The sequence below is a fragment of the Tetrao urogallus genome (assembly GCF_951394365.1).
Source record: "Tetrao urogallus genome assembly, chromosome: 2".
Taxonomy (NCBI): domain Eukaryota; kingdom Metazoa; phylum Chordata; class Aves; order Galliformes; family Phasianidae; genus Tetrao; species Tetrao urogallus.
Window position 1 is genome coordinate 55,910,495 of NC_136814.1, and position 26,000 is coordinate 55,936,494.

At 40.4% G+C, this 26,000-nt stretch overlaps 2 protein-coding genes across 2 annotated transcripts; one reads left to right on the top strand and one right to left on the bottom strand.

Moving 5' to 3' along the window:
• Nucleotides 1-1,948: 1,948 nt before the first annotated feature.
• Nucleotides 1,949-5,559, bottom strand: RPS12 (ribosomal protein S12). The gene is made up of 6 exons (XM_079532431.1): nt 5,546-5,559; nt 5,356-5,407; nt 4,794-4,910; nt 3,191-3,293; nt 2,585-2,686; nt 1,949-2,028 (listed from the first exon to the last, which is right to left on the bottom strand). Exons 2-6 carry the CDS (start codon nt 5,367-5,369, stop codon nt 1,966-1,968), a joined length of 399 nt encoding a protein of 132 aa, XP_079388557.1. The 5' UTR covers nt 5,370-5,407; nt 5,546-5,559; the 3' UTR covers nt 1,949-1,965.
• A 5,509-nt stretch (nt 5,560-11,068) lies between these two features.
• SLC18B1 (solute carrier family 18 member B1) lies at nt 11,069-24,604 on the top strand (the record flags this gene model as incomplete). The annotated part of the gene is made up of 14 exons (XM_079532928.1): nt 11,069-11,114; nt 11,540-11,679; nt 13,343-13,438; nt 15,114-15,187; nt 16,040-16,187; nt 16,755-16,911; nt 18,048-18,184; nt 19,774-19,875; nt 20,760-20,851; nt 21,575-21,670; nt 22,415-22,489; nt 23,804-23,897; nt 23,995-24,041; nt 24,532-24,604. The coding sequence occupies 14 exons, from the start codon at nt 11,069-11,071 to the stop codon at nt 24,602-24,604; spliced, it is 1,377 nt and encodes a 458-aa protein (XP_079389054.1).
• Between the last annotated feature and the right edge of the window lie 1,396 nt (nt 24,605-26,000).

Consider the following 26,000-nt stretch of genomic DNA (forward strand, 5'->3'; position numbering starts at 1 on the left):
TTCCACTGGTCTCAATACTGGGTTTGAATCCCACACAGATGTCCCTGTTAATACTGCCTAAGGTCTGCATACTTCACAACCAAATAACTTTTCTTCAAAGGACTTCTCTAGCTTTTTCCTTCACACAGAAAGTAAGAATTTTGGCCTGAGAATGACCACCAGTTCAGGCAAGAATTGTAACTGTTATTTCCAGAGAACACATATTGCTGCTTCTACACACCAGAAGGCAAATATCTGTACATTGTTTAAACTCCCTTTGCAGTCAAGTGAAATTTACCTGAATTAGCAATTCTCTGCTGCCCATGTCATTTTGTGTTTAAAAAATGAAAATGTTTGTGTCTGATTAAAACATTAACACCTGGAAAAGCTGTTTTTAGTCACATGCTCAGCCAGGGTTTCCTTGGATCTGAGCATGTAAGTATAGATCTCACTGTTTTGATGAACCTTCATCCGCTACCCCAGAGGAGCTTACTGCATTGCACATTTGTTGCCCTCAGCCCAGAGAATTTTAAGGACCTCACTACTTGTAGGTAAACACACTTAGACATTTAATTAAGAAAATTTCCAAACCCTGCAGCATACCAGCAAGTTAACCTGGGCATTAACCCCAGTTCCCTGTGAATTAAACTATAATGGAACAGAGGGCCAAAGAAAAGCAAACCTTAATACAATTAAGATCACTGCTACCACCATAATTCCAGACAACTTCCCCTAGCACGTACCTGGAAACATTTTAGAAATATTACAGGCACATAGGCATGGGTGTACCATGCATTTTCAAAAGGGAATCAAATCCCTCAAAAGGTACAGCTCCTAAACACAGGACAAAAGATAAACCACACTTTAAAACATGTCAATTTACAAGAAATACTTGAGCTTATTAGCCAAATCAACCTACATTTTGTGGTAGTCTTTCAATTCCATTTTGAAAGGAGTATTCTTACAAATTAATTGCTTAGAAATCTCTAGTAATCCAATGAGATAAATTGAGGATCCTATCAACAAGAGAATTCATGTAATTTCAATGATAGTTGGTAATATAATTAGTAATATAAATTTAATAGTCGCTGTAATTTATTCACAATTAACAGACACACATTCCAGTCCTTTCAGTGTACACGTGCCCAGTCCCAGTCCCATTCATGTCCTATTTAAGCAAATCCTTAGGAGTCCCGTTGGAGATGCTCCACTTTGCAGAAGATGCAACACATAGGAGATATTAAACCTGTTCAGATTTCCAAAAAGGTTTTGCTTAACAAAAAGTTTGTACCTACCCACTATTAATGAAACCAAGACAAAGGACAACAAAGGACAAGACACTATTAAGAACTGCCTTGTCTCAGCAATGAAATCCCAACCATTTGGCTATCCTGACAGCAGTGTACACATGCACACACACAATTATTAACTACTTGACAGTACTATTTTTATACAGGTAATTCCACGCAGTTTGTTTCAGAACTGAGTGAAGGAAAACAGAACTAATGTCAAGTTAGTCTCCTGAATAAGATTTATTTAAAGAATTTCTGCAACATCTCAGAAGATTTGGGTAACAATTAAGGCAGTTCTCCTCATTTGCTTCAGTAGAGGGAGCCAAATTTTCATCACAGATGCAGCAGTTACTTCAGACTTTCCCAGACAAGTTACTCTGGAAATGTTGTAGAAGTGCAGGTCTACATGCTGCCAAACTAGGTGCTAGCAAAGACCATAATCAACTATCAGCATTTCTGCAATTCAGAAGCTGTATGAAATTACATAAGTTGCAAACCATGGTACAAACATGGAAAGGAGCACCGAGGAATAAGAATAGCAAGGATTCCCATTACCTTCTCAAGAAATAGAATTTAAATATTAAGGAACTACTCAAGACCTTTCATCCTTTGTTATCCTTTGTAATAATGAGAATCCCATCAGCACCCACCCATTAATCACACACACACGCTCATTAGGCTCAAAGTTTATTTTTCATTTCTTGCACTTGAAGTACTCTTCGATGACATCTTTGGCCTGAGATTCCTTGCCATAATCCTGTAACACAGAATAACCCATTATAAACAAGACGACCCATTCTGAAGTTTACATCCTACTTTTAAAAGAGCTAGTATTCTGACATGATGTAACCTCAAGAGAAACCGTATCTACCAGTTGCTTTCCCTTGGTTTGCTAATAAATGACTATTTTAATATTGGACTATGCTATTTCATTTAAGCATATAACCCACTGGTGAAGGTCCAAGCAGACTTAATTTCTGCTTAAAGGAAATCAAATATATCAGTATGCAAAACAGTAACAAGTACTACAACACATGCAGAAGTCATTACTGCTTATGGTGAAGATGTAGCCATCTTTTGGGACCTCAAAGACAATAAATTTTCTTCAAGGCTCGTACTGTGGCTTTACTTTACCAGTAGTTTTAAAACATGCTCTGCAAAACATTTTCAAGTTGAGCAGAGACTATTAACTGGTGTTTTTTTCTCTTGAGTTTATTTTCTAGTTAAAAAACTTGTCTTTAATGCTTAGTGGCAATAGGACATAAACAAATCTCATATTGCTCATTTCCAGAATTAAAGGAGTATCATCTTACTTTGACAACCACACAACTGCAGCCCACTACTTTGCGAGGTTTCCCTTCTCTGTCGATCTTGCAGAGTCCTACCCATTCACCCAGCTTTTTGTTGTCATCAACCTGCATAAAACATTACATCACATTAGAACTGTTAATTTCTAATGTAACTATGCTCAATAAAAAACTGCTGTACTCTCAGAGGTATTGGGTAACGAATGGCTGTTTTCCTCACAACTATCAGTAGAGGGAGCCAAAGTCTCATCATTGTACAGCTCTTATGTTTTTAATTTCAAGAAAACTCACATTAAGACCCTACACACGCTCTATAACCACTATTTAATGAGTTCATGTAATGAGTTCTGTTTCTTCAAATACAGCACAAAAATAGACTTCAACTTTAAACTTAAAACACCTCTTTAACCATTCCATGGCTTTTATGCTGGTCACCTAAGAATCACATTAAACTGAAAAGTCACTGCTGCTGTCAGAAATTTTGCTTTCATAAACTATATACAGAATTACAGTACAGTGTCTCAAAAGTTCACCTTTTTATGCTCTGAAACAAGCAGATCAGCTCACAAGTATGGTAACTTCCAGACTTGTGTGTGAAGTTCTAACACTCACCTTTATCAGGTTGATCTGGTGTTCTGCACAAAGTGCTTCAACTAGCTTTACATACATGGGCTCATCACAGTTTGAAGCCAGGACACAAAGATGGGCTTGGCGCCTTAAAAGAAGAAATAGAGAACGTAACCTCAAATGCTGACCAAGCCTTTTTAATAACCAAAATCATGACAAGCAAGATTCAGCACATTGATGTGAAGACAGCCACTTTATTTCTGGTCTTTTTAAACCACTTTTGAATTATAAAATACACTTTTCATATAATCTACTACTATCTCCTGCTTCTCAAACACAACACAGCTCTTATACATTGTTAGTTTTATTATGTGATTCTATACAACTTCAGAAGCTTCTAGAAACACCATTATATTAGTTCTCAGACACTAGAAAAAGGTGTAATGACTAAACACCAAGTCCCATACACAACTAGTGTCTTTATTAGAAAGCAACAAAATTACAAGTTGCTTTTTGCCCTCTACCTCAGATTACAGTCATTCAACATTATGATTGTAATTACAAAAGCTTGAATTTCTATGCCAGGTTTTTAAAAGCTCTTCAGAACAATCTTTTCTACTTACGTCCAAAGAAGCTGTTATGACAGGGCCCCAATTCTAATTACGATCTTTGTATACTGCAGTACAATGTTAAGAATATCAAAGGGATACCTGACAACAAAGAGAGCCGTATAGGTCTTCTATGCTTAACTCAATGTAATGTGACCACTGCAAACAAATCTTATGTTCTCTACAGCCTTCTCCATCATGAGCACCACTAGAACATTTCAGAAGTTTCCAAGCAAGAACCATTTCACACAAATGCATTCAAGCCTTGTATAAATATTATTCTTTTAATGCACATTACATAAATTTTTATCTTAACTCAAAAGACTACTTGCCATCTAGTTTTCAGTCAGTTACACTTCTCCCTTTTCTTATTCAGTACTTTGTTTTAGAGCTTTTTGCATACAGGTTTGTCAGACCACAGTTCTCACTCAAAAGGAGTGAAGGGGTATCCGACAATTTGTGAAGTCATCACTCAAACACTGTAGCTTTACACTTAAATGTTATTTAAAGGCTGATACTAGAAGCTTGTATCTATGCACATATACCAGAAATAGTACCTGCATATTACATTTAGCACATGTTTAACAAATTTAATACTATTTTGATATAGTACCAAGTCAGTTATTTACAGCCATATCAAAAAGGTAAAGCTAGCCAGAAAAAGGCAGGCTCTTTTTATAAAATAATTAAGTCAAGTTTTCCAGTTTAAATCTGACATACATATTAGCCTTCTCAATTCTAATTCTTAACAAGCTTTGGGAGTCCCATCCTCTCTTAAAATGCGAGGTTAAAAAGAACCCAGACTGGATGTGGCTCTGGGCAGCCTGGCCTACTGGCTGGTGCTCCTGCCTTTGGTAGGGGGGTTGAAACTGGATGATCTTTGAGGTCCTTTTCAAACCAGGCCCTTCTATGAGTCTATGAAGGCTTGTGAGCTTGAGGTGGCAACCAATGCCATTCCACCTTAATGTGCTTAATATACTTCTTCACAATACTCCTCACTCCATTTTATTATTCACAAATAAAAGAAACACAGCACTTACTTGTCCAAGGCTTTGGCTGCTTCACGAATACCACGAGCGAGGCCATCATGGATAAGTGCGGTCTTCAGCACTTCTTGGAGGGCGGTGTTAACATCCATTACACCTCCAGCAGTAATGCTAAACAGAAAGCAGACATCATTGCTTTGCCCGTGCCAGCATCTTCACAATCATAAGCAGAAACTTCCCATTCACCTGCAAGCACCCAACTGCTAAAAACTACAGGAAAAAAAGCAAAACCACAGCAGCAACTGAAAAAAAAAAAAAAAAAAAAAAAAAAAAAAAGCAGCAGTTAAAAGGAACCTGAATACGTTTTAAGCCTTATTGGTGAACCAGCCAGCTGTGGACTCCTCATGATCCCTCACAAAAGGACCGGTCACAAACCCAGCCATGCCATCAGCGCACCTCACCCCGCCTACAGGGGGCAGGTAGCGGTGGTGGCAGCACGGCGCGGCCCGCCCGGCCCGAGACGTCAGACCCGACCCGGGGCACCCAAGCACGGCGCTGCGTCCAGCAGCGACCCGCCACCTCCGCCCTCCACCCCGCCAGCCACCGCCCCGCTCACCCTTCCTCGGCCATGGCCCTCTCGGTGGGTGCCGCTCCCGCCCGGCTTCCTGCTGCAAATACAGAGACAGACCGCCCCGGTAAGTGCCGGCGGCCGCCCTGATATCCCCGCCCAGCGCCCCCCCGCCGCGATGGCCCGCCGGCCGGAGGGATTCCGCCCGGCAGGCCCCACCGCCACCATGGCCGCTCACCCCGCTGCCGCTGCGAGCCGCAAGCGAAAGAGGGGGTGGGCCTTCCGCCTCGCGCTCAAATACAGTGCGAGGACCCCGCCGCCAGCCGGAGCGGAGGCTGTCCCTTGCGATGCCTGATGCGCTTCTGTCGACCCGCGGGGGTTGGCGGCGCGGAGGGGAAGAATGGGGGAAAATAAAGCCCGCAAACAAACGAACCTTACTTCAGGCTCTGCTGTCTTTAAGCGGTGGTCACCGCACTAAGCTGCGAATCAGAAGCCTGAATTCCTGTCGGGCGCTGCTCGCTTGCTACCTCCTGGTCACTGAGGTGGGATCCTCAATCTCTCCTGTGCCAGACCTGGCAACCTGAGTGTGGCTGAAAACACGCAGTAATGAAAATAGGCAACAGATACTGGTCGCCATGGTCTGTGGCTGATGTAATTGAGGGCATTTGTCACCAGTGTTGCCAGCCACCTTTTGTGCAAAGCCCTTTGATCTCCTACCTTCGTGCAGCGTGGTGTGGCCCAAATGCGGGCAGCGAGGAGATGCGTAATGATGTGAGTGCCAGAGAGGCAATGAATGGTTTTAGAAATTAGAGTGTATAATTTAGATATTAGGAAAAATTTTGTCTCTGACAGAGTGGTGAGGCATTGGCACAGGCTGCACAGGTGGGTGGTGGGGCTGCTGTCCCTAGAGGTGATCAGGAGCCGTGTGGACGTGGCACTGAGGGACATAGTTAGTGAGCATGGTGGGCAGGGGTTGGCAGTTGGACTAGGTGATCTTAGTGGTCTTATCCAACCGCAGTGATTCTGTGATTTACTTTATACTGCTCAGACCCAGAAAGCACACAAACACAGACTATAGTGCCCACCTTGTTCCTCTCTCCAGGCAGAGTTTCCTATATCCATCTATATTGCTTAATCTTCCTGTTCTTGAAAAGCCCCAAAGATGCCAAATCTATAGAGAAATTTCTGTGTCGAGTGGAACAATAAACCATTCTCATTCGCAAGATCATCTGAGGATAACACAAAGTTCTTAGCCAGCCATAAGGCACATTCGTATCATTGCGTAAGTGCAACATATTTTCTCTCTGGGAGGTGGAAGTATGCACATCTGAAAGATCTGTCATAATCGTGGTGAAATTATAGACTAGTATTCTGAGAGCAGAATATGCAAGAATAGTCTTCCTAGAACAGTTGCAAGACAATAAACCTGTGCTAAGAGTTACCTATATGTAAATAGGATATTTTCATTGGCACTGAACTCTGTGTTGAAATTTTGGTATAGCACAGTAGCTATTTGTATTTATATGTAATTATTACTTTTATTATTATATTATTTATTATATATACATAATATATATATAATATATATTATATATATGTATAGTATATAGATATTATAATAATATTAATTATTATAATTATTACCGTTTGGAAGTCCACTCACTGCACAATGTGCTAATGTGAACTCAGTGCTCACGTGAGCGCCCTTTGCACACTGTTAGCACTGCCCCACCTGTTGTACCATCCTGCCCAGTTTCCTAAAAGGAGTATTGAGTTTACTAACCTCTGTGTTTGTTCTTGATCTGGAGTTATGATGACCATTTAACACCCTGCCGCTTAAGTGCTGGCATACAACCAGGAGGAATTATACATTTCAACCATGGATTACAGTTCTGTACTCATCAGCACCATGCTAACTACATAAGTGCACCACAGTTCTTTCTGGAGTTCTCCAGAGGCAAAGGATCTTCTGTTCAACTGGTGACCAATCGCAGAAAGAATGCATGGCAGAGCAAAAAATTCTGGAATTACAATAGTGCAAAGAAAGTGTTTCTAGTTCACATAGGGTTGAATGTGTGAGGTAACAAGTGGAGTGCTAGAAAACAAATATACAGTGGAAGAGCCTGTCAGTGTGCTCTATTGGGTTGAGGTGGTGTCCGTGCCAGCAGTGGCCCAGTGTGCCACTGAACAGCCAGCCCAACAGAGGAACTTAGTCCTCCTGAGATTTGCTTGCATTATAGACCATATAACAACTGTCTGTAAACCTGCATGTGTGGAGAGGAAGAATATGCACAAGATGCTGTGACAGGATGTTCAGGAATTTGGGTTCTCTCCAGCTAACTGTTCTGGACAACCCAGTTGGACTCACAATCTCACTGCATATATTTAAAATTTTTCCATCCTCTCTGTTAAATTCCTTGACACATCCTGCTGTTCTCCCTGATTATTGTGGCAGCTTTCCTCTTTTTACCATGTGTGATCTAAACAGCAATAGAACCTGGGGGGCTTTTTTAAAAAAGCAGTACTGCAATAAGAATATAACAGCTTGCTGTATCTCATGTCTTTCTCATGCTCCTTTCTCTATTTCTCTCTTAGTCTCTGCCTGTGGTAGACTCTGCTTTCACCTTGTACTTTCCCTAGAATCCACAACCCATATTTCTTTAGAATACCAAACTGTTGTGAAAATTTAACCTGTCATGTTCTGAACTGTGGAGATTCAGGGACTGAGCAATGAAGAGTTCACACAGAGCACAGGAGAGTAAGGCAGTCAGATAGGTGGGTGAAAGTGTCAGCTGTTACAAACTTCCAAGAAAGGTCCACAGTACTGCTAAACTCCGAACAGACAGTTCTGAATTTTGGTTCTGAACAATATTTCCAGAACTTATTTCCCTGTGAAGTCTGTTTCCAGAAATGCAAAGCACAAGCAGTGCTATGATAAATTTCTGATGCAATGAGACAGAATTATCTAATTTTAATTCCAAAATATCATTTATCTGTCTCATGGAACATCAGGCTGGAAGCTTTCTTGCAAGTAACATCAGTGCTTATTTGACTCTGCTCTTCCTAAACAATTATTTCATTTCCTGGTCATACAGTTCAGAAAAAAAGTTTTGCATCATTAATGCTTTTTGTAGTGGGTAAGTTACTTTTACCCATTTTCTTGCCCTATATCCACAGAAATCCTGCTCACCAGCCCAGACAGGTGAGAGGAGTATTTCCAAGCACCTTCAGGCAATAGTTCGCAATAGCCATCCATGTGGCACTACTCAGAAGAACAAAAGATATCTACACCAAGTTTCAAGCACCTGTAGAAAGTATGGTGTGATCATTCTAGGGTTTCACAAAGAGGGAAGCTATGGTATTTCAGCACCAATGGAAGAAAAATCTTTGATGTCATGAATATTTAAAAAAAAAAAAAAAATCTGTACAAGACCCTCTCTCAAAGCATGTGGTTACCATTTGATTACATTACAGCAATAGTTAAATTTCTGACTACCTGTGTGCACCATTATAAATTCTGGGGGAAAAAGTGTCATATGATACAAATAAACACTGGCCAAGTGATTTCTAGTTTGTAAGGCAAAAGTGTTTTTAAGAGTTATACAAATATACAGCACACTAATATAGGAAACATATCCTCACATGTGCTAATCAATTCAGAATACTCTGAATGTCTACACTGAAAGCTATTCATAAAGCATTTTTCATAGCATATTTCTGTTGCTTGTTTGTTTCTGTAGACTAAACAATGGATGTAAACTCTTTGTAGTGTTTATAGAGGGCTCATTACTGCAAACCTTGAATTCTACCAATGATTTGGGATCTGAAATACAGATTTTTTTAAAGTTGCTGGAGACATGACATAAGCAAGAAAGGTTTGAAGTATGCTTTTAAGAAAATGAATAGTAAGGCTTAAGAAGCTATTGTGACAGGCAGGTAGCAAGTACATGTTCAAAGGCTAATAAATATTTATAGCTGGTTTTATAGTTTCCCTTTTTAAAAAATAGGAAGAATTAACAAACATGTTCTGTCAACCAGTTGTTTCTCATGACAACAAGCACTGCATTCACAAACTGTATGGACACACAGGGAGCTTGTAGCCCCATCTCATTTTATGAGCTGTACCTCATGCTGATCACGTCACTTCTGCTTCCCATACTTCATCTTTCTACTGCACACATGGACTTTGTGGAAATGTGATTCCGTAGGCTTTATTGGACTACTCACTACTTGCATATAATTATTAATGAGAGGAGGATGAGGTCTTGAAAGAAGCTGGAATTTGTTGGATGTGATTCTGCACTGAAAAGTAGGCTTGGAATAGAAACTACTGGAGTAGTATTTCACCTCCTGAACAGAGTTGACTGTTTAGCAAAAAAGGAAAGCTTTCTTTTTCCCAACAGTCTCTCTCTACCAGTTTATTACCTCTATTTGTGCCTCATGCTTTGTGTATACCAACATTTTCTTGTTATCCTTTATCATTTATAAGCATTTTTCCCTTCTAGGCCATTCAATGGGCAGCATCTGTGAAAAGGATTTCTGTTCATGGCTTTGTCTGGAGGCAGATGGAAAAGGTCAAGGTAGTTCTTGGGGAATTTTTTAAATTAATAGCCATAAACATATGCCACACAAAATGCACTGTCAAAATATGATCCAAATAAACCCTTGTTCTTTGGAACTGCTAAATAACTTAAGGCTTCCCAGTGTTGTGACAAGAAAGAATTGTATTTTTTCTCGTCACTGTCACTGGCATTCTGAACTAACATAAATGGGAACACTTGCTCTGAAACATCCCCATTACGCATCTTATATTGTAGCTGGTGACTAGATGGAGTACTGATAGCACAGCTAAAATAGTGCTTTTGGGAAGTTGTTACTGGTTTGTCTCCATAGCAATAGGTGCTCTGTCTTTCACTGGGGTTTGAAGAGGTCTCCAACTCACTCTTCTTCTCCTTCCTCATTTTCCTCCCCTCTCTGTAGGAACCTGTGCTGACTGCAATGCCCCGTTGCCTTCTTTCCAACTCCAGCCTGGATTTTCTTCCTGCTACTTTATAGCCGTTCATTCTCTAACAACTTTGGCATTCAGCCCTTTTGTTACTGTATACTGTTCTGCTACTCGATGAAGGTCGCATGGATGATCTCTTAGCAGGCAAATCAGCATTCGCACCTGAGCAGTCTGACCACGGTGGTAAAACTTCCAGAGACCACCACCAGGTCGGTCACACTGAGCAGAATGGAACCCTGCGCCTTTACCACCAAACCGTTGCTCAGCTGGCCGTACTGCAGAGGAGCTCCTGGGCCCTGCAGCCCCTAGCGATCACAGCATCGTGATGCTCTCAGGCTGTTGCTGGGACAGGTGTGCGATGTGTATGGAGGTTGGCTGCTTGCTAGCAGATTGCATGGCGAGGCACAGCACACCTCTTGCAGGGTTCAGTTGGAAGACACGAGTGATGGAGCTCACGTAAACCCCTGTGACACCGCGCTGCTCGGGACCCTTTTAGAACTTCCGACATAAATAAAGATTTATCGAAACGGTCGGAATCGAAACCCTAACATCTCAACGCTGCCAACAGTGCTGAGCTCTCCGTGCCCACCGCTCCGACCCCAGCACATCCCACGAACCCCTCGGTCCGCAGTCAGGACGAGCCGCATCCCGAGCATGCTCAGTGGCCGGCGTCTGTCCCTGCCCCGCTGCGTTACCAGCACGCGGCCGCTGCCAGAGGAGGCGGTGCCGGCCATTGCGAACCCGCCGCTCTTCCCCATGGGCAGCCGCGCGGCGGACGGTGCGGGGCCCGATCGGCCGCCAGGTGGGAGTGGGGCCGGCGCCCCGCGGGACGGCTCCTGGAAGGGGCTGCCTCAGCGCGCGGGGCGGCGCTGGGTGCGGGACGGGGCGCTGCGCTGCGCTGCGGTGGGTGCCGGTGTCGTGCTTCGTGCAGCCCGCCTGCGGAGCGGGTGCCCCGTGAGGCCGAGCTTGCGGGACAGAGGCTGGAAAGGCTCCGCTGCCGCCGGGCGAAGCGGCTGACACTGAGGGATGGGCACGGGAGTACCGAAACGCGGCTGGGACTGTTTGCTTCGTGTGTCGGGCAGGTGGTGCCTGTGTGCGGTCCTGCGTTACGGAGAAAATACTGCTGCGTGGTGAGGAGGATCGGCGTTTTGCACAGAATTTGATTTCCAAACGTGATTTGTAAATCGTGCTTTTCTCTATCCGTTTTTTTTTTCGTTTTCGTTTAAGAAGATGGCATGCCAGAAGCACCAGGTGAGGAATCGAGTAGGCTTACCAGGCAGCAGCTATTTACCATGCTTGCAGCAGCTTCCATAAACTTCAGCTCAATGATATGCTATTCCATCCTGGGCCCCTTTTTCCCTGGAGAGGTAAACTACCTGTCTGTTCTTTCGTTTGTGTTTTTCACCTCGAAGTTTTTAAGAGGATCTTGAGCACTATAGGACCTTTATAGCTGTGCGTGAGCTGTGGTTTACTCTTTGGTTATGGGAATTGGTATCGATGGCCTGGTGCTGGCTAAAATAGCTCAGTGTAAGTAACAATGACCTGGTTCCTGCCCACTGACTTATTTCATTGTCCCCGTGGCAGCAGAGGAGACAGCAAGTGAATGACTGAGCTACATTCGCTTGCTTGGTTTCACATGTGGTCGCTTTGTGCTAAGGCTCCACAGCCATTTCCTGCTGGAGCTTCCCTGCTCTCTCAAGTCTAAGAAACAGGTCTCCCAGCTGGCATCCAGCTCTTAGCGTGGGAGGTAATAGATTAGGTAGTGAGTTATAGGGACAAGATAGATTAAAAATAGAAATGAAGTAGTTTTTTGCAGTGTTGTTTAACAGTTTGGTGATAGAGCTGAGATTAAAATTCAAGCCATGTCCTGACTTGCATTTCAGTATATTAATTTCTCAGTGACTATTTATTTATTTTTTCCTCTTTGTTAACTCATGCTTGACTATCATTCACTGTGTTAAACTTGCTGAACTGCAAGAAAAAATATGCTCTCTACTTCTACTGAGTGACTGCAGTGCTTAATAAGGGATGCAAAACATTGTCACAGTGCCTTTGCAGCAGAAATCTACTTCTCTCATGACCAGGTTGTTCCCAATTGTTAAAAGGAATTGTTGAAATTCTTGCCCTTGATATGCCAGCATAAGTGTGCTGTACCAGCTGAATAAGTAAAAAATCTGCTTGACACTTGTTATCATAGAATATTATGAGTTGGAAGGGACCTACAAGGATCAGAGTTCACCGGAGTCCACATAGGACCACCAAAATCCAAACCCTATGCCGGAGAGTGCTGTCCTAATGCTCCTTGAACTCTGGTAGTTAGGCCCATGACCACTTGGGGAGCCTGTTCTGTGTCCACCTTCCTCTGGTGAAGAACCTTTCTCTAACTCCCGGTCTGACCCCCCACCAGCTCAGCTCCGTGCTGTTCCCTTGGGTCCCTTTGCTGTCCCCAGAGAACAGAGCTGTGTGCTTCCTCTCTGCTCCCCTTGTGAGGAACCATAGGCTGACATGAAGCCTCTCTTCCGGCTTCCCTGGTCTGGGCTGAGCAAACCAAGGGACCTCAGCCGCTCCTCATACACCTTGCCTCCGGACCCTTCACCACCTTTGTATCCTTCCTTTGTGTGCAAAGGTGGGCTACAAAGATGATGAAGGGGAGAACTGATACAGTGAAGTTAACAGACTGCCCTGCTTGCTGCCTTCTCGCTGTGAATGAGATCAAATAACTGAAGGTACAGCCCACCAGCTGGAGCAGTGGGTATAAAGTCTGTTCACCTGATCAGTAGCGTAGCATGCGGCGCAGCATTTCTGTTCTTTGAGGATTTAATGTTGCTTTTCTTTATTATGTGTAGCTTAAGTAGAAGTGGAAGATGTCTTTAAATTGCTGTGAAGTTACCTCGTGAGCACCTGCTGCCTTTGAGAAAAGAAATAGTTTTGTAACTGCACAAACAGAATTAAAAAGAATTTACAAAGTATGAATGTTACTCACCTGAAGGGTTTGCCTCCATCTTTACTTAGTTGTGATCTTTTTTGCAGGCAGAAAAAAAAGGTGCCAATAACACAGTTGTTGGCCTGATTTTTGGATGTTTTGCTTTGGTCAATTTCTTGACTTCTTTAATCTTGGGAAATTATGTAAGTATCATTGAAGCTGTGATTTACTTCTTTGATGACACAGGTTGCTACACAAGGATAATTCTGTGAGGGTGAGAAAAGAAATGTTTCTTCAGGAGCGCCCTTGAAATGTTGTCTGTGGTAACTGGAGCCTGGCCAGTCAGTCTGAATCTGATCTAGGTCTTGTCAGCACAGTTTAAAAATTACTCTTCTACAGTTCCTGAAAGCAGCATAGGGTTTCTGAACTGCAACTGTTGTGTTTTTTTTGTTGTTGTTGTGTCCTTTTCTGGTTAACTTTTCTGTTTGCTTCAGAACAATCTATCTGTCCATCAGTCCTCCTTTATTTTATATCTTTCACTAGCCTATATTTTATTTATTTCACTTTTATATATATATTCAGTTTTATTTGGGTGTGTTAGTAAGATGGGTTTTTTTATTTTTTTTCCCTTTAGTCTGCTTCACCCTTTTTTTTCTGATATGTTGCCTTTTTCTTAGCCTGTCCTTCCATTATGGCACTGTTACTTAACTCAGTTTCCCCTTTCACTTCATCCAACTGCAATATGAGGTCAATGTCTCCAATTTTTCCAGCTTCAGTTTTCTTGCAGCATCAGTGTTTTTCTCTGGTTGGTTACAGTTACAGATAAGTTACACATTATATAAGTAAGCACATACATAGAGCACTGTTTTTTATTAATCCTTGGCCAGAACCCTGCCTGAGTTGGGGCTGTTGCAGTTTCACTTTCTTGTTCTTTGGCTGGGCAGTCTCTCCTCTTAAGTCAGTGGTGATGTTTTGTTCCTGGTGATTAGGTGGCTCATCAGTGTCACACCAGTGCCTTTGCTAAGTCTGCTCTTGGTGCTTGTCATGGTATTTAGCTATGGCACACCCTCACCAAGTATTTCACAGCAGAGAGAGCCACACTCACTTGAGGACAGGTGAAGTGAGCATGTCTTTGCCAATAGAGGTGGGCAGTCCAACAGTCAGAAAACTTGAGGGTTTCAACGAAACTTGGTGTAATAGAGGTTTCAGTATTAGTGGCTGGAACGCAAGGATGCTGTCCAGGTCTGAGCAAGACAAACAATCTGAAATACCTACTGTCCTTAGGGTATGTTACAGTGTAACAGCTTGGAATTAGAAGCTCCAGTGTACTTTGTTATTGGATTAAGTTTTCTGTCAGGGCCTGTTCTCAACCTTCGCATTAGTGATGAAGTCTGAAAACTGGGTTATTTATCTGGTAACAAATAAAAGACTTGAAGTTACTATGCCTCCTATTCCAAAACTTTATATTATTAAAGGTCTTTAAAATCAGCTTCTGCTGACTCTTCCAAGCCATGTATAAAACAGGTATTGCTGACTTGGCACCGCTGACTTTACTGGAGGGAGAATGTATTAATTTTAGTTGGTTATGAGGAGTCCTGCAGCAATCTGCTGCCCTGCAGAAGCTGCAACATGCAGCTGTGAAATAGCTAACTGCGCCATTGTCTTACCCAGCTGAAAACTGGGTTAAGTCACTTAACCATTTAGAATATTTTTAGGTTCAGTGTTGTGTGAAGACACACAGGCAGGAGAAGTGTCTCCAGATCTTTTGGTTGTATAGACTGTAAAATAGAGATTTTTTTTTCAATCAAGAATGCTTTGATTTCTTAACAGTAACTTTCTGATTGAAATAATAACTTGGAAATTATATTTAATTTACAGCTTACAAAGATTGGAGCAAAATTCATGTTTGTGGCAGGGATGTTTGTTTCTGGATGGGTAACAATTCTATTTGGGTGAGTAATTTTTGTTTGGCTGCTTTGTTGCATTTGTCTTCCAGTTATTTTCATCCAAATGAGAAGACATTCACAAAACAACTGGAAACTCTTGAACATCTTTTAGGTGTTGCTTAAATCATTTTTTTGCGTCTGCTTTTATTTATCACTTGTAAAGCCCAATAAATACTAATCCTTTTCAAGGTTTCAAGGCTTGTATAGTACTTTGAAAACTAAGGAGAAAATTTCTATAAACAAAAATCTTCCAGAGTTAATGAACTGCAAGAAATCTGTCAAAGTGCAGCAATAAAGGAACTACATATGCATAATATTTTAATTGTTGCTTTCTTAAAAAAAACAAAAAACAACAACAAAAAAAACCACTCACAATTGTGGGTGCAAATAAGATTTGCCTGGCATCCAGTGAGGCTAAGCCACTCATTATAGGAAAATAAAAGTATGATTAAAAATTAAGTAAGTAATTTCTTATTAGGTAGTTGTAATTCATTGCATCAGACTCCTTGAATCATTGCTCGGAAGAACTATGAAATACAACAGAAGATGGCATTGTTGTGTGTTTTTGGTTTTTTTTGGTGGGGAGTTAGGAGACTGTGATTCTTTTTTTCTTCCCTTTTGCAGCATCAAAGAAAGGGGGAAAGGATAAAGATGTCAGAAGAGATTTGATAGGGTTTGAATGGCTGTATTGATGTGATTAAAAAAAGATGCAGCAATAGAAATATTGTGTGTCTTACAGTTGTGTCCTTTAACTAGTAACAATGATATTCCTGAGCCATTTTTGGATGACTTGTTGCATCTAGAAAGGTCTGCATTTACATCTTTTTTTTTTTTTTTTTTTTTCTCTTTTCCCCCTAGAATGTTGGACAAGGTTCCAAGTGGACCAGTGTTCATTGGTTTGTGCTTTTTAGTAAGAGCAATGGATGCAATAAGTTTTGCAGCAGCAATGACAGCATCGTTTTCAATCCTTGCAAAGGCATTTCCCAATAATATAGCTACTGTCCTGGTAAGTACAAAAAAACAGTATTACAGCTGAGTACCCGCAATACAGTGGATTAGCTGTAGGCAGTTCTAAAACTGGGAGGATAAAATCTGCTGTCTCACACGCAAATGTATTCAAAGTTATCACGTAGTCTTTATATAAGATGCCAGATTGGCTATAATTTAATTAATCTGAGTCTTTCCTACTGCAGTTTCAGTGTTTCCCAACCCTAGTGAGTGAATCTTGATGGCCATTTGTGGAAAGAAAGCTTTAACTAGACATGCTCACCTCCATACAGGAGTGCATATTCCCACCCCACCATAGAGGCCATAGTGTAACTCTGCATGTCGGAGAGGGGACCACTTCAGCCTGGGTTGGCCTACAAGTGTTTTCCATTGGTAAAGCATTTGCCCTGCCTCAGGACTTGGACACCTGGGTGGTAGCTGAGTGGCTAACCCTGCAGTGGGTTTGGGTACAGATGGTTTGAATAACATTCTTTTTGCTATCCCACTTTGTAAAAGGCATCGTAACATTGAAATTTCTCAATATGCTGACTTTTGTTTTTAATCTGCTTTCTTTTCTGTTGTTTAGGGCAGCCTTGAAATTTTTACAGGGCTTGGACTGGTGCTGGGCCCACCTTTAGGTGGCTTTTTGTATCAATCCTTTGGTTATGAGATCCCTTTTGTTACACTGGGATGTGTGGTATTGCTCCTAGTGCCTATGAATATGTGCTTATTACCAAATTATGGTAAGCACCTTTCTCCCTACCTCCTTTTTTACCTTAATTTCTTGTCTATCTGACTGTCCTTTAGAACACTGTTGGTTTCTGGAATCTGATTCAACTCAGAGGGTTGAATTAATTTGCAGTCTTCATCAAGCCCATCTTTTACCAATTGGTGCATGCAGATGGCCTGGAATGAATCCAGCATGTCATGTGTATTTCTGCAGACGCTTAGGACTCTGGAATTAAGCTGAGAAATATTTTTTGTTTGTGTGTCTCCTTAGCTTCAGAGCCTGTAAAGGGTCAGTGGTATCTGCTTAATATCAGTTTGTTATAGCCAGCTGAAGAAAGGCAGGAGATAGGCTTTGCCTGGGACAAGAGAGCTTGGTGTGTTTGAGGATTTGGTAGTGGGGGAAGAATTACAGTGAGAACAAAACAGGGGATTATTTGTACTGATTGACACCTAATCTGGTTATCATGAATGAATGTTAAAATTAATAAATGCGGGGGTTAACAGAAGTGCTGGAGATCATACACATTTGGTTAAATTTTAGATGATCCTGTTCAGGCAGAAAGATAGCTTGAAGATAAGTCTTTCCACAGGATGGCGATTGAAAGGTTCTGGTTTTCTTATGTTCTAATTCTAGGAGAAACAGAGTAACTATAAAATAGTTTTGGGTTTTTTTTTTCCCCCTCATTTTTCTTCTTAAATTCAAAAGCCTTGAAGATTAACTTCACTTATACTGGCTTTTAGAAGAAATTTGCTGTGGTTAACCACATGGCCACTTGAAACTACACTAACAAATGTAGCTCTGAGTTGGTGGATGCAGATGAATGAACTTTAATTTTATGTATGCTCTAAGATGGCAGTCAGCAATTGGAGCACAAACAGCGTCAAGAAGGGAGCCCGACTTAGAAATGATATCCAATAGAGGTACCTTAAGTGAAGCTTCCTGTCTGCAATATGAATTGAACATGTAGGGGATCTGAATTGGTGTTAGTGTACAGATGGTATACTAAGAGACTTCATTTTCCCTCCTTTTTTGCTTGTTTTAAATTAAAACGTATGCATGAAATTTTCATTGTATAAGGACTAGTGAAGAAGTAACTGCATTTTCACAATATTTTTATTTCTCCTTTGCCTTTCTTTTCTTTCAAATCAGATTCGATCCCCACCAAGGAGTCATTTTGGAAGCTCGCTCTTCTACCAAAAGTCTTATTTCTCTGTTTTACTATATTTTCTCTAAGTGCATGCTTGGGCTTCTTGGATCCCACAATGTCTCTATTTATCTTAAAGAAGGTAAGTCCTGTTAATGTGCAGGAGAGTCCTAACTTGCAGTGAACAACTGGTAAAAATTGTACTTTAAATTATCCTGAAGAATATTATGCCTTATTCATTTCAGTTGGTTTAATTAGCTTGATTTCCAAATAATTTACTCCTTTAGTTGACGTCAGGAACTTTGAGAATGAGAAAGTTCAGGGCTTTTAAAATACTTGCTTTTTCCACTGAATTGGCTTTCAGCTGCAGAAGCCATTCTCATAATAGGCAGTTTTTATATGCAAGGGACTTTTTCCTCTTTGCTGAAAGCAAATTCTGTAAAGTTGCAACAGTCATTTTCAGCATCGTGTTTCTTGATGGGGACATGGTGTCACAGCACTGCTTTCACTTACAACAATGCCAGAGAGAAATTGGTTACAACTAGGTAGTTGGCTAGCTGGGTTCTTCAGCACTCGTTAAAAGGCAAATGTTTTCCTTGCTTTTGATTTACTTTAATATTTCTGTCTAATGTTATTTATTTGTTTTTCCAATAGTGTCTAAAGTAATTAAGAGGGAAAGGTTCCTGCATGAAATTAAGCAGTGCTTTTTGAGTTGCTTATTTATCTGTTTTTCTAGGTATAGCATTTTATAAGATGTAGCACTACTGCTACTTTTTCCCCGTCTAGTTCAGCATAAAGTGTACTTATCCAGAATTGAAAAGGCTTGGTGTTAACCTCTTACATCTTTAGAAATGTGAACACGTCTTCTACCACCCAGACAGGATCTGTAATTATTCCACTGTCAAGTAGCGTGCAGTGGTGTGACTGCTGCTTTTTCCCTGCTCTGTGCTAGCAGATGCTTGCTGTGAAAGGGCTGCAGCGTTCTTGGCAAGTATTCTAACCACAGAATTAGAGTTATTATCATGTTTTTGCATATGGAGAGGAAATACTGAATGTTTATGTAGTTCATGCCGCATGAAACACCTTGGAATACATTCTAGCTGTTAAAGCATTCATTTGAGAGTATGCATTTGGTTCATTATGTATTTTGTTTCAACATAGAGATGTTGCTGCATTATGAAAATGTAGTCCTTGGAGTGTTTCTTACTCAGTTTAAAGTCTTTCTTTGGTTCAAAAGCCATTGTTGTGTTTTACAGTACTACTTTCTTTTAAGATGCCCTGGTTAGCAGTGGGTGCCTATGGTTTTCATGCTTTTCTAAATGAAGATATAACTGAAGATTGGAGATGTAAAGATTAAATCCGCTTAAATTTCAGTGTATGAAATACCTGTTTCAGATATGCCAGACATCAGTGTTAAGGTCCTGTGTGCTGGTGTAGAGATACAGCATAGTGTTTGTCTTTTTTTTTTTTTTTTTTTTTTTTTTTTTTGTGAAGTCTTATCTGAGTACAGTCATGTCAGGTTTTGTTACTATGTGCTTAGAATTGGACTGGGAAGGAAACTAGCTTCACTGACTTGAAATACTTGACAAACATCTGTATGAGATCAATAAAATATGTAAAACTCTTAATAGATTTCATTTATTTGACTTGAAATATAATTCTTGGATTGTCCTTTAATTAATGTAACTTGTATGGCTTGTGTTTTTTTGTTGTGTTTTTTCCTTCACATAGTTCAAACTCCCAGCTGGATATGTGGGCTTAGTGTTCCTGGGTTTGGCACTCTCATACTCCTTGTCTTCTCCCCTCCTTGGACTCCTAAGTGACAAAATGCCAGTGAGTACTGTCCTGATTGCTTGTTTAGTGGTGATGATGTGCTCTATACATTTAGCTGAAAGTAGAGGACCTCCCATATTGAAGTAATGTACAATGACCTGTTGTTGTGAAGAGATCTGTGTTTCAGGACCTTGCAGGTGCATTGAATAATGCCAACTTAAGGTCGCATTTGCAAGGTCTGGATTGTACAAGAACAGACGAAATTGTACAGGACACTGATTAAGTTGAAATGTACTGAGTTTTCTTTTGGTGAACTAAGCACAGTGTTTCCAGCCTGTACAGAACAGACTGTTAAAATGTGTTACGAACAAAAGCATGTTATTCATGCTTTTGTTCGCATCTGATTTGTATCCACTTTTGAGAAGAGTAAGATTTATGTAAAACTGCCTTGTTGACAACCACTACTAATTGATCAAGGAAAACTGGGCTTTGAATAATTTGTATGAAGAGCGATGACAGTTCTGGTTTTTTTTTTGGTTTTGTTTTGTTTTTTTTTTTTTTTCCCTGACTGAAGCTAATAATGACTTTGTATATGAGAACTGGTTGCAGTGCTGTACTATATTTCTTATGCTAAAGAAGAATGAGACCTAGAATATTTTTCCAATAGAGCAGCACCTTTTTTCGGTATTCTGAAATCTCTGTTCTAAGCACTGCTGACAGTGATTGCTTTGGTGACAAGAAAACATGAATTTAGTGTTTCTTAATATTGTTTAGAAATTGTGAATTGCTAGTTTATTTGTAATGATGGTCTGTAGACCAGCAGTACTTTTTAAAAGATGAAGATTTAGAAGAGGAGTATTAGATTTTATTAGAATTAGTATTACAAAATAGCTGCATTACATATTCACATTTTTAAACTGCATGCTTCTTCCTTTCTTTCACAGCACCTCAGGAAATGGCTGCTGGTGTCAGGAGGCCTAGTAACAGCCCTGTGCTTTTTCTTGTTAGGACCTGCTCCTGTACTGCACATTGAAAGGTTGTGAATTGCCTCTTCTTGAACCTGTCTCCTGAAGCAATGTTTTAGTCTTTGCTAGCATGGCCATTATTGTGTTTGTCCACAAATCTATGTTTAGCACCTCTGACCTTGAAACAGTATGTTTTTCACTTCTAACCCAAGACTATATACGTAAATCAGTAAAAATACCTGAAAATTGAGGTGTAGCTAAGGTAGAAATGATAGCATTTTTAAATAGATCCTTTTTCTAAGTATTTTGTTAATATGTTCATATGTTTGCTCGTGTTAACGCGTGTGTTGAGAAGAGTGCTGCTTTTTTATTTTCCTTGCCTCCTGGTTCCATGGCACTTTTACTTCAGCAAAACAAAGTCCTCTTTCTGTCTTATTTTTCAATCTTCCCAATTTCGTCACTGTTCATTAACTATGGGTTTTACATGTGTAGTTGTATTACTAAATTAAGCTCATCTGTCCACCGCTTCTCTTGTGTGTTCCTCTTAAAATCAGCTGTTTTTTGATGGAGAAATACTTAAACTGAGCATGCAACACTGAAATGCTTTGTTGAAGTCTTTTTTTTTTTAATGCACAAAGATTTATTTTCAAGTCTAAGCGTTAGGACAATTCTTTTTGGCTTCAGGAAAGTCAGTTTTGTGTTCAATCAGTGTGATTTGACATAACAGCAATCAGTCAAATGGTGTCTTGATCTGAAAAGAATCTTCAGCTGTTTTTTAAATGCCTCTTTTGCAGTCAGTTGTGGATGTTTGTCCTAGTGCTGGTTTTCCTTGGCTTTTCCCTTGGAATGAGTGCTATCCCAGTATTTCCAGAGATACTGCAGTGTGCATAGTAAGTAAATGTCCAGTGTATCTTCCATGCTACTAATTGTAGGAAGCTCAAGATGTAACTTATTTTCAGAGGTGAATGCAAAGTGGGTTTTTGGTGTGGCTATTTTCCCGTCTTGAGACCAAAGCAGTGAGTAATAATTACATGCTTCTTCCACTACTTTTTTTGTCCTATATTTTTGTGACTGAGTTTCCCATTTACACAGTCATATTACAAGTAAATTTTTGTAGATGTGTACTTCTGCGCTACTGGCACAGTTAATAGACTTATAATCTCATGGTTAGGGGTGACTCGTGTGTGGTTTCATATACACAGGACTTATTTCACCTTCTGAAGAACATTAGTCCACAATATGAACTGGATTTTCAGTCTGCGTTGGCATTTTGCCAACAACTGGCAAGTTGCACTTGCTTGAGGTACAAAGTCTGTGATGTGGCTTGACAGCAATGCCCTAGAAGGGGCTTGATTTACTTTTGTAAGTATGATCCCCTTGAAGCAAGGTCTTTCCTTCTTAAAAGCCACCTATCATTGTTTTACACTTGCCGTATGAAATATGGAGGCTGAGTGATGGTGTTAGAAGTCTGCCCAAGAAGACATGAGAGATAAGTAGCATTGCAGCCTTCTAGAAAAACAGCAAAGAAAGTGCTGGATAAACAAATGTAATTCCACCAAACCCATTTTAGGGAGAGGATGTAGATTGAGACACAGTAATGTTTGTGCATCTCTAATTGTGCTGTCTTCCTGCAGTGAAAATGGATTTGAAGAAGGCTTGAGTCTACTGGGGCTGGTGTCTGGGCTCTTTAATGCTGTGTGGTCCCTTGGGTATGTATGCAGTCACCTTTTAATAGGCTACAGTGTTTGGTTGTTCTTCACTATTGCCATGTGAAAACATGCTGAATTCCAATTGTGGTCACTGTGTTGACTTCCATTCAAGAGATTCTTGCCAAATGTGTAGTAGATGTGTTGAAATAAGGCTTTTATCCTGCAAGGGAATGGACTTGTCTACCTTTAAAATGCCTTCATATAAAAAAACCTGCCTTGATTAAATGCGTGTTAGTTTGCCCTCTTTAATGGTTATTTTTGTTGCCACTGAAACCTTTGATGTTTATTATAGACATAAGTAGACTGATATTTTTTTTTTAAATTTTTTTAAATTTTTTTCTCCTCCTGCATTTACCTTTTTTTATGTTCTGCATGGAACACTGTTCTCTTTCGACTACAGCCATTATTCAGGGTCTGTTTTTGTAGAGCTTAGCACAGTGTTCCTGAATTTCTTACCCAGTGGTTGTCACAGAAATGAGTGAAAGATGCTACTGATCTGAATAACTTTCCAAAGTTGTTAGTGAGAAATGAATCCCTCTGTTGGCAGCCACTTTCACAATATTCTGTCAGTCTGTGTAGTCTTCTGTGGCTGCAGATGGGTTTCAGTTGCACAATTTTTATAAGATAAACAGGACATCTAGCACTTAAGTTATTTGGTGTACAGGGTTCAGTACAGATAGATGCAGTATGAAGTTAATAAAACTCAGTTTTGTGCTGCTGCTGAGCATGCTGTTATTATGGCTGGCTTCCAGGAAATCTCTTCTTGTACAGAGCTTCATCCCTTACTGTAGCAAATGACAGAATCATGTAGGACTTTTGCATAACCTTTCATGGCATTCTTAGGCTGACACAGAGGAGCCGGGATTTACATACAGCTCAACCTTGTGAGCACAGTAATGAGAACCATAACCATCACACTGTGCCTTTCCACCTGCCTATATCCATCTATTTCCAGATTTGGATGGTTTAAATTTTGAGAGATGAGGGTTTAAATTTCTTTTATGGTAGAAGGTATCTATGTAGGTGCTGTTAGAACACTGTAGTTAATGGAGCTCCCAAGACATGCAGGATACAGAAAAGAGTGCATTTAGCATTCTAATGTATGTCCTGTCTACAGCTGAGGAGACAACTTAGTAGATTTATTGGGGCCGTGACAAACAAAGAGTTAATACTTGCTGCAGAAGTCAGCTTCTTTGTTGATGAGGAAAGAATCAATGGAGGAAGACCACAAAGTGCAATAAAACCTGTGCAGATAATACAATCTGTGCCTTTTATTTACTTGGGATATCTGCACCTCTTTTTGCTTTGTTACAGGGCATTTGTAGGTCCCACTTTAGGAGGATTTCTAAATGAAAAGCTAGGTTTTGAATGGGCGTCAGCCATCCAAGGAGGATGGGCAGTGTTAAGTGTAAGTGATAAATGTTTTGCTTTTCATATATGTTGCACTTAAGAGCTGTTGCATAAGGTTGTTATTATTATGATTGTAACTGACCATTTTCTCAAAGGGACTTGCAATTGGAATATTTTATATTGCTGAGGCCACAAGGAAAAGGTATGTGGAGTTATTCTTTGTTTTACTTAAAGCTGTATAAAGCAGATGTTTGGAAGCCACGCTTCTGTTTCTTCTTCACTACCAATCTGATATTAAATGACAGAATGAGCAGTAAAAGTATTGCTTACATACATCTCTATTCTTTACTAAATCCTTACTGACCTAAACAGAGACCTGAACTGGGTCTTGCCTTTTCTCTACGTGCAATTGGACTTTACTGTGACATTATTGGACTTTACTGTTACATTAAGGATTAAATCCCACTGATGGCTCCTTCAGAAGGATATCTGTGAACTATGACAGTAGAGACAAGGGGTGTGAAAGTAGTACTACGTAGTTCTGCACAATGCTAAGGAAACAAATTCAATGATCCACTTAGCTCTTTCCATATCTTGTGTGAGTTTTATGTTATAATATTGGTACTACATAGAAATATCTACAGAATGTTAAACCTGTTTCTCCCCTCCTATTCCTTTCCTTCTGCAAACAGCTCCAGTTCCAGCCTGCAAAACCCTCCTAGTGATAATGAAGAAAGAACTCATCTACTGGGTAGTGAAACATAGCCAGAAATGAGTTTGATTCTCTGTTTGTTATTGTAGTTTAACTTAGTGTTGAAGTGAGCGGGCTTAACAGTGTTTTGTTGTTGTGGTCTTGGGATACATGATCTCCCTAATGAATGACCAGTTGTGGTTTAGTTGGAGCTGCATCACTGTTTTGAAACACTAAACACTGACTGCCTTTCTTTTGGAAGTCCTCACATGGATTGGCTGCACTGATGAGTAACCTTCAAATGTCAGCCTGTTTAATTGTATTCTGTATACAGTGTACCACTGTATGTGAAGAGGTGCATTTTTAAATGTCTGGCTACTGTACTTGAGCCTGCTGTGCATTACTCTCAGATAAAGCTACTATTTTGCTACTATGATTTTTCTCTATTCTTTTTTTAGAAGAAAGACTACCTTGTAATACCTTAACTGACACTGTAAAATTTTGAAACAGAATTTTGAAGTGGCAAAGCATTTAAGCATAATGCTGTTTTCAATAAAGCAACTTCTTTTTTCCTAAGTTCTGTGAATTTTCTTGAACGGGAAAAGTCTGTGTCTGCTAGCATTTATAATATATGAAAGTGCCTAAAAATGAGAAGTAAACATCTCCAGGCAGAATTGATTTCCAGTCTTGGAGGAGATGGGGTACTCCAAGTGTGTGCGTGTGTATGTGTGTGTGTGCATATGTTTCTCTAACATGTGGAAGCCTAGGTTAGTGAGATAACTAGGTTAGGAAGCCTAGTCTGTGAGATAACTAGCTGTTAACTGTAACTGTAAGCTGTTAACTGTGAGATAACTGACTGTTTTGCTAGTAAATGCCAGCTGCAGTATTTGTCCCAGTTGCCTGTGCAATAAGTGTGTCTATCAGAAGTCTAGGGTCAACAGAGAGGAAAAAAATCTCTTTCTAGATAATAAGCACAAAAGGTGATGTGAACTGAGATATGGACATGCCTAGCAAACTGACTCTAGATTTTTAGTCTTCAGTTGTGGCATGAGTCTTAGTTTGTCTTTGAACCCAGAACTGGGCCCTAGAAGAGGTACTCTGTGCTATCCATTTGTCTCATAGATAAGGAAAATGGTTTACCCCTAGGTTTGCAATCAACTTTTTTGTAGTGAGTAGCCAGTGGAATTCACATGAAAAATTTTCTGCCAGAGCCCTTTTTTGGGTACTAATGAGAAAAACTGCTGTAAGAGAGCGGAATAGGGTGCCAAAAAGCAGAAAAGCAATGGCTTTCTGTTTGTGTCTGGTATTAGATCTTTCTGAAATCTAGAGTGTACCACTCAGCCTGTTTTAAAATGCCAGTCCTGCCCTTACTGTGGGTGAGGCAGGTGAGAGGGAACTGAGAAAACTAGGGATAAATGCAAAGGATACAATCCATACAAATAAGATTTCATTCACTCTGAGAAATCACCC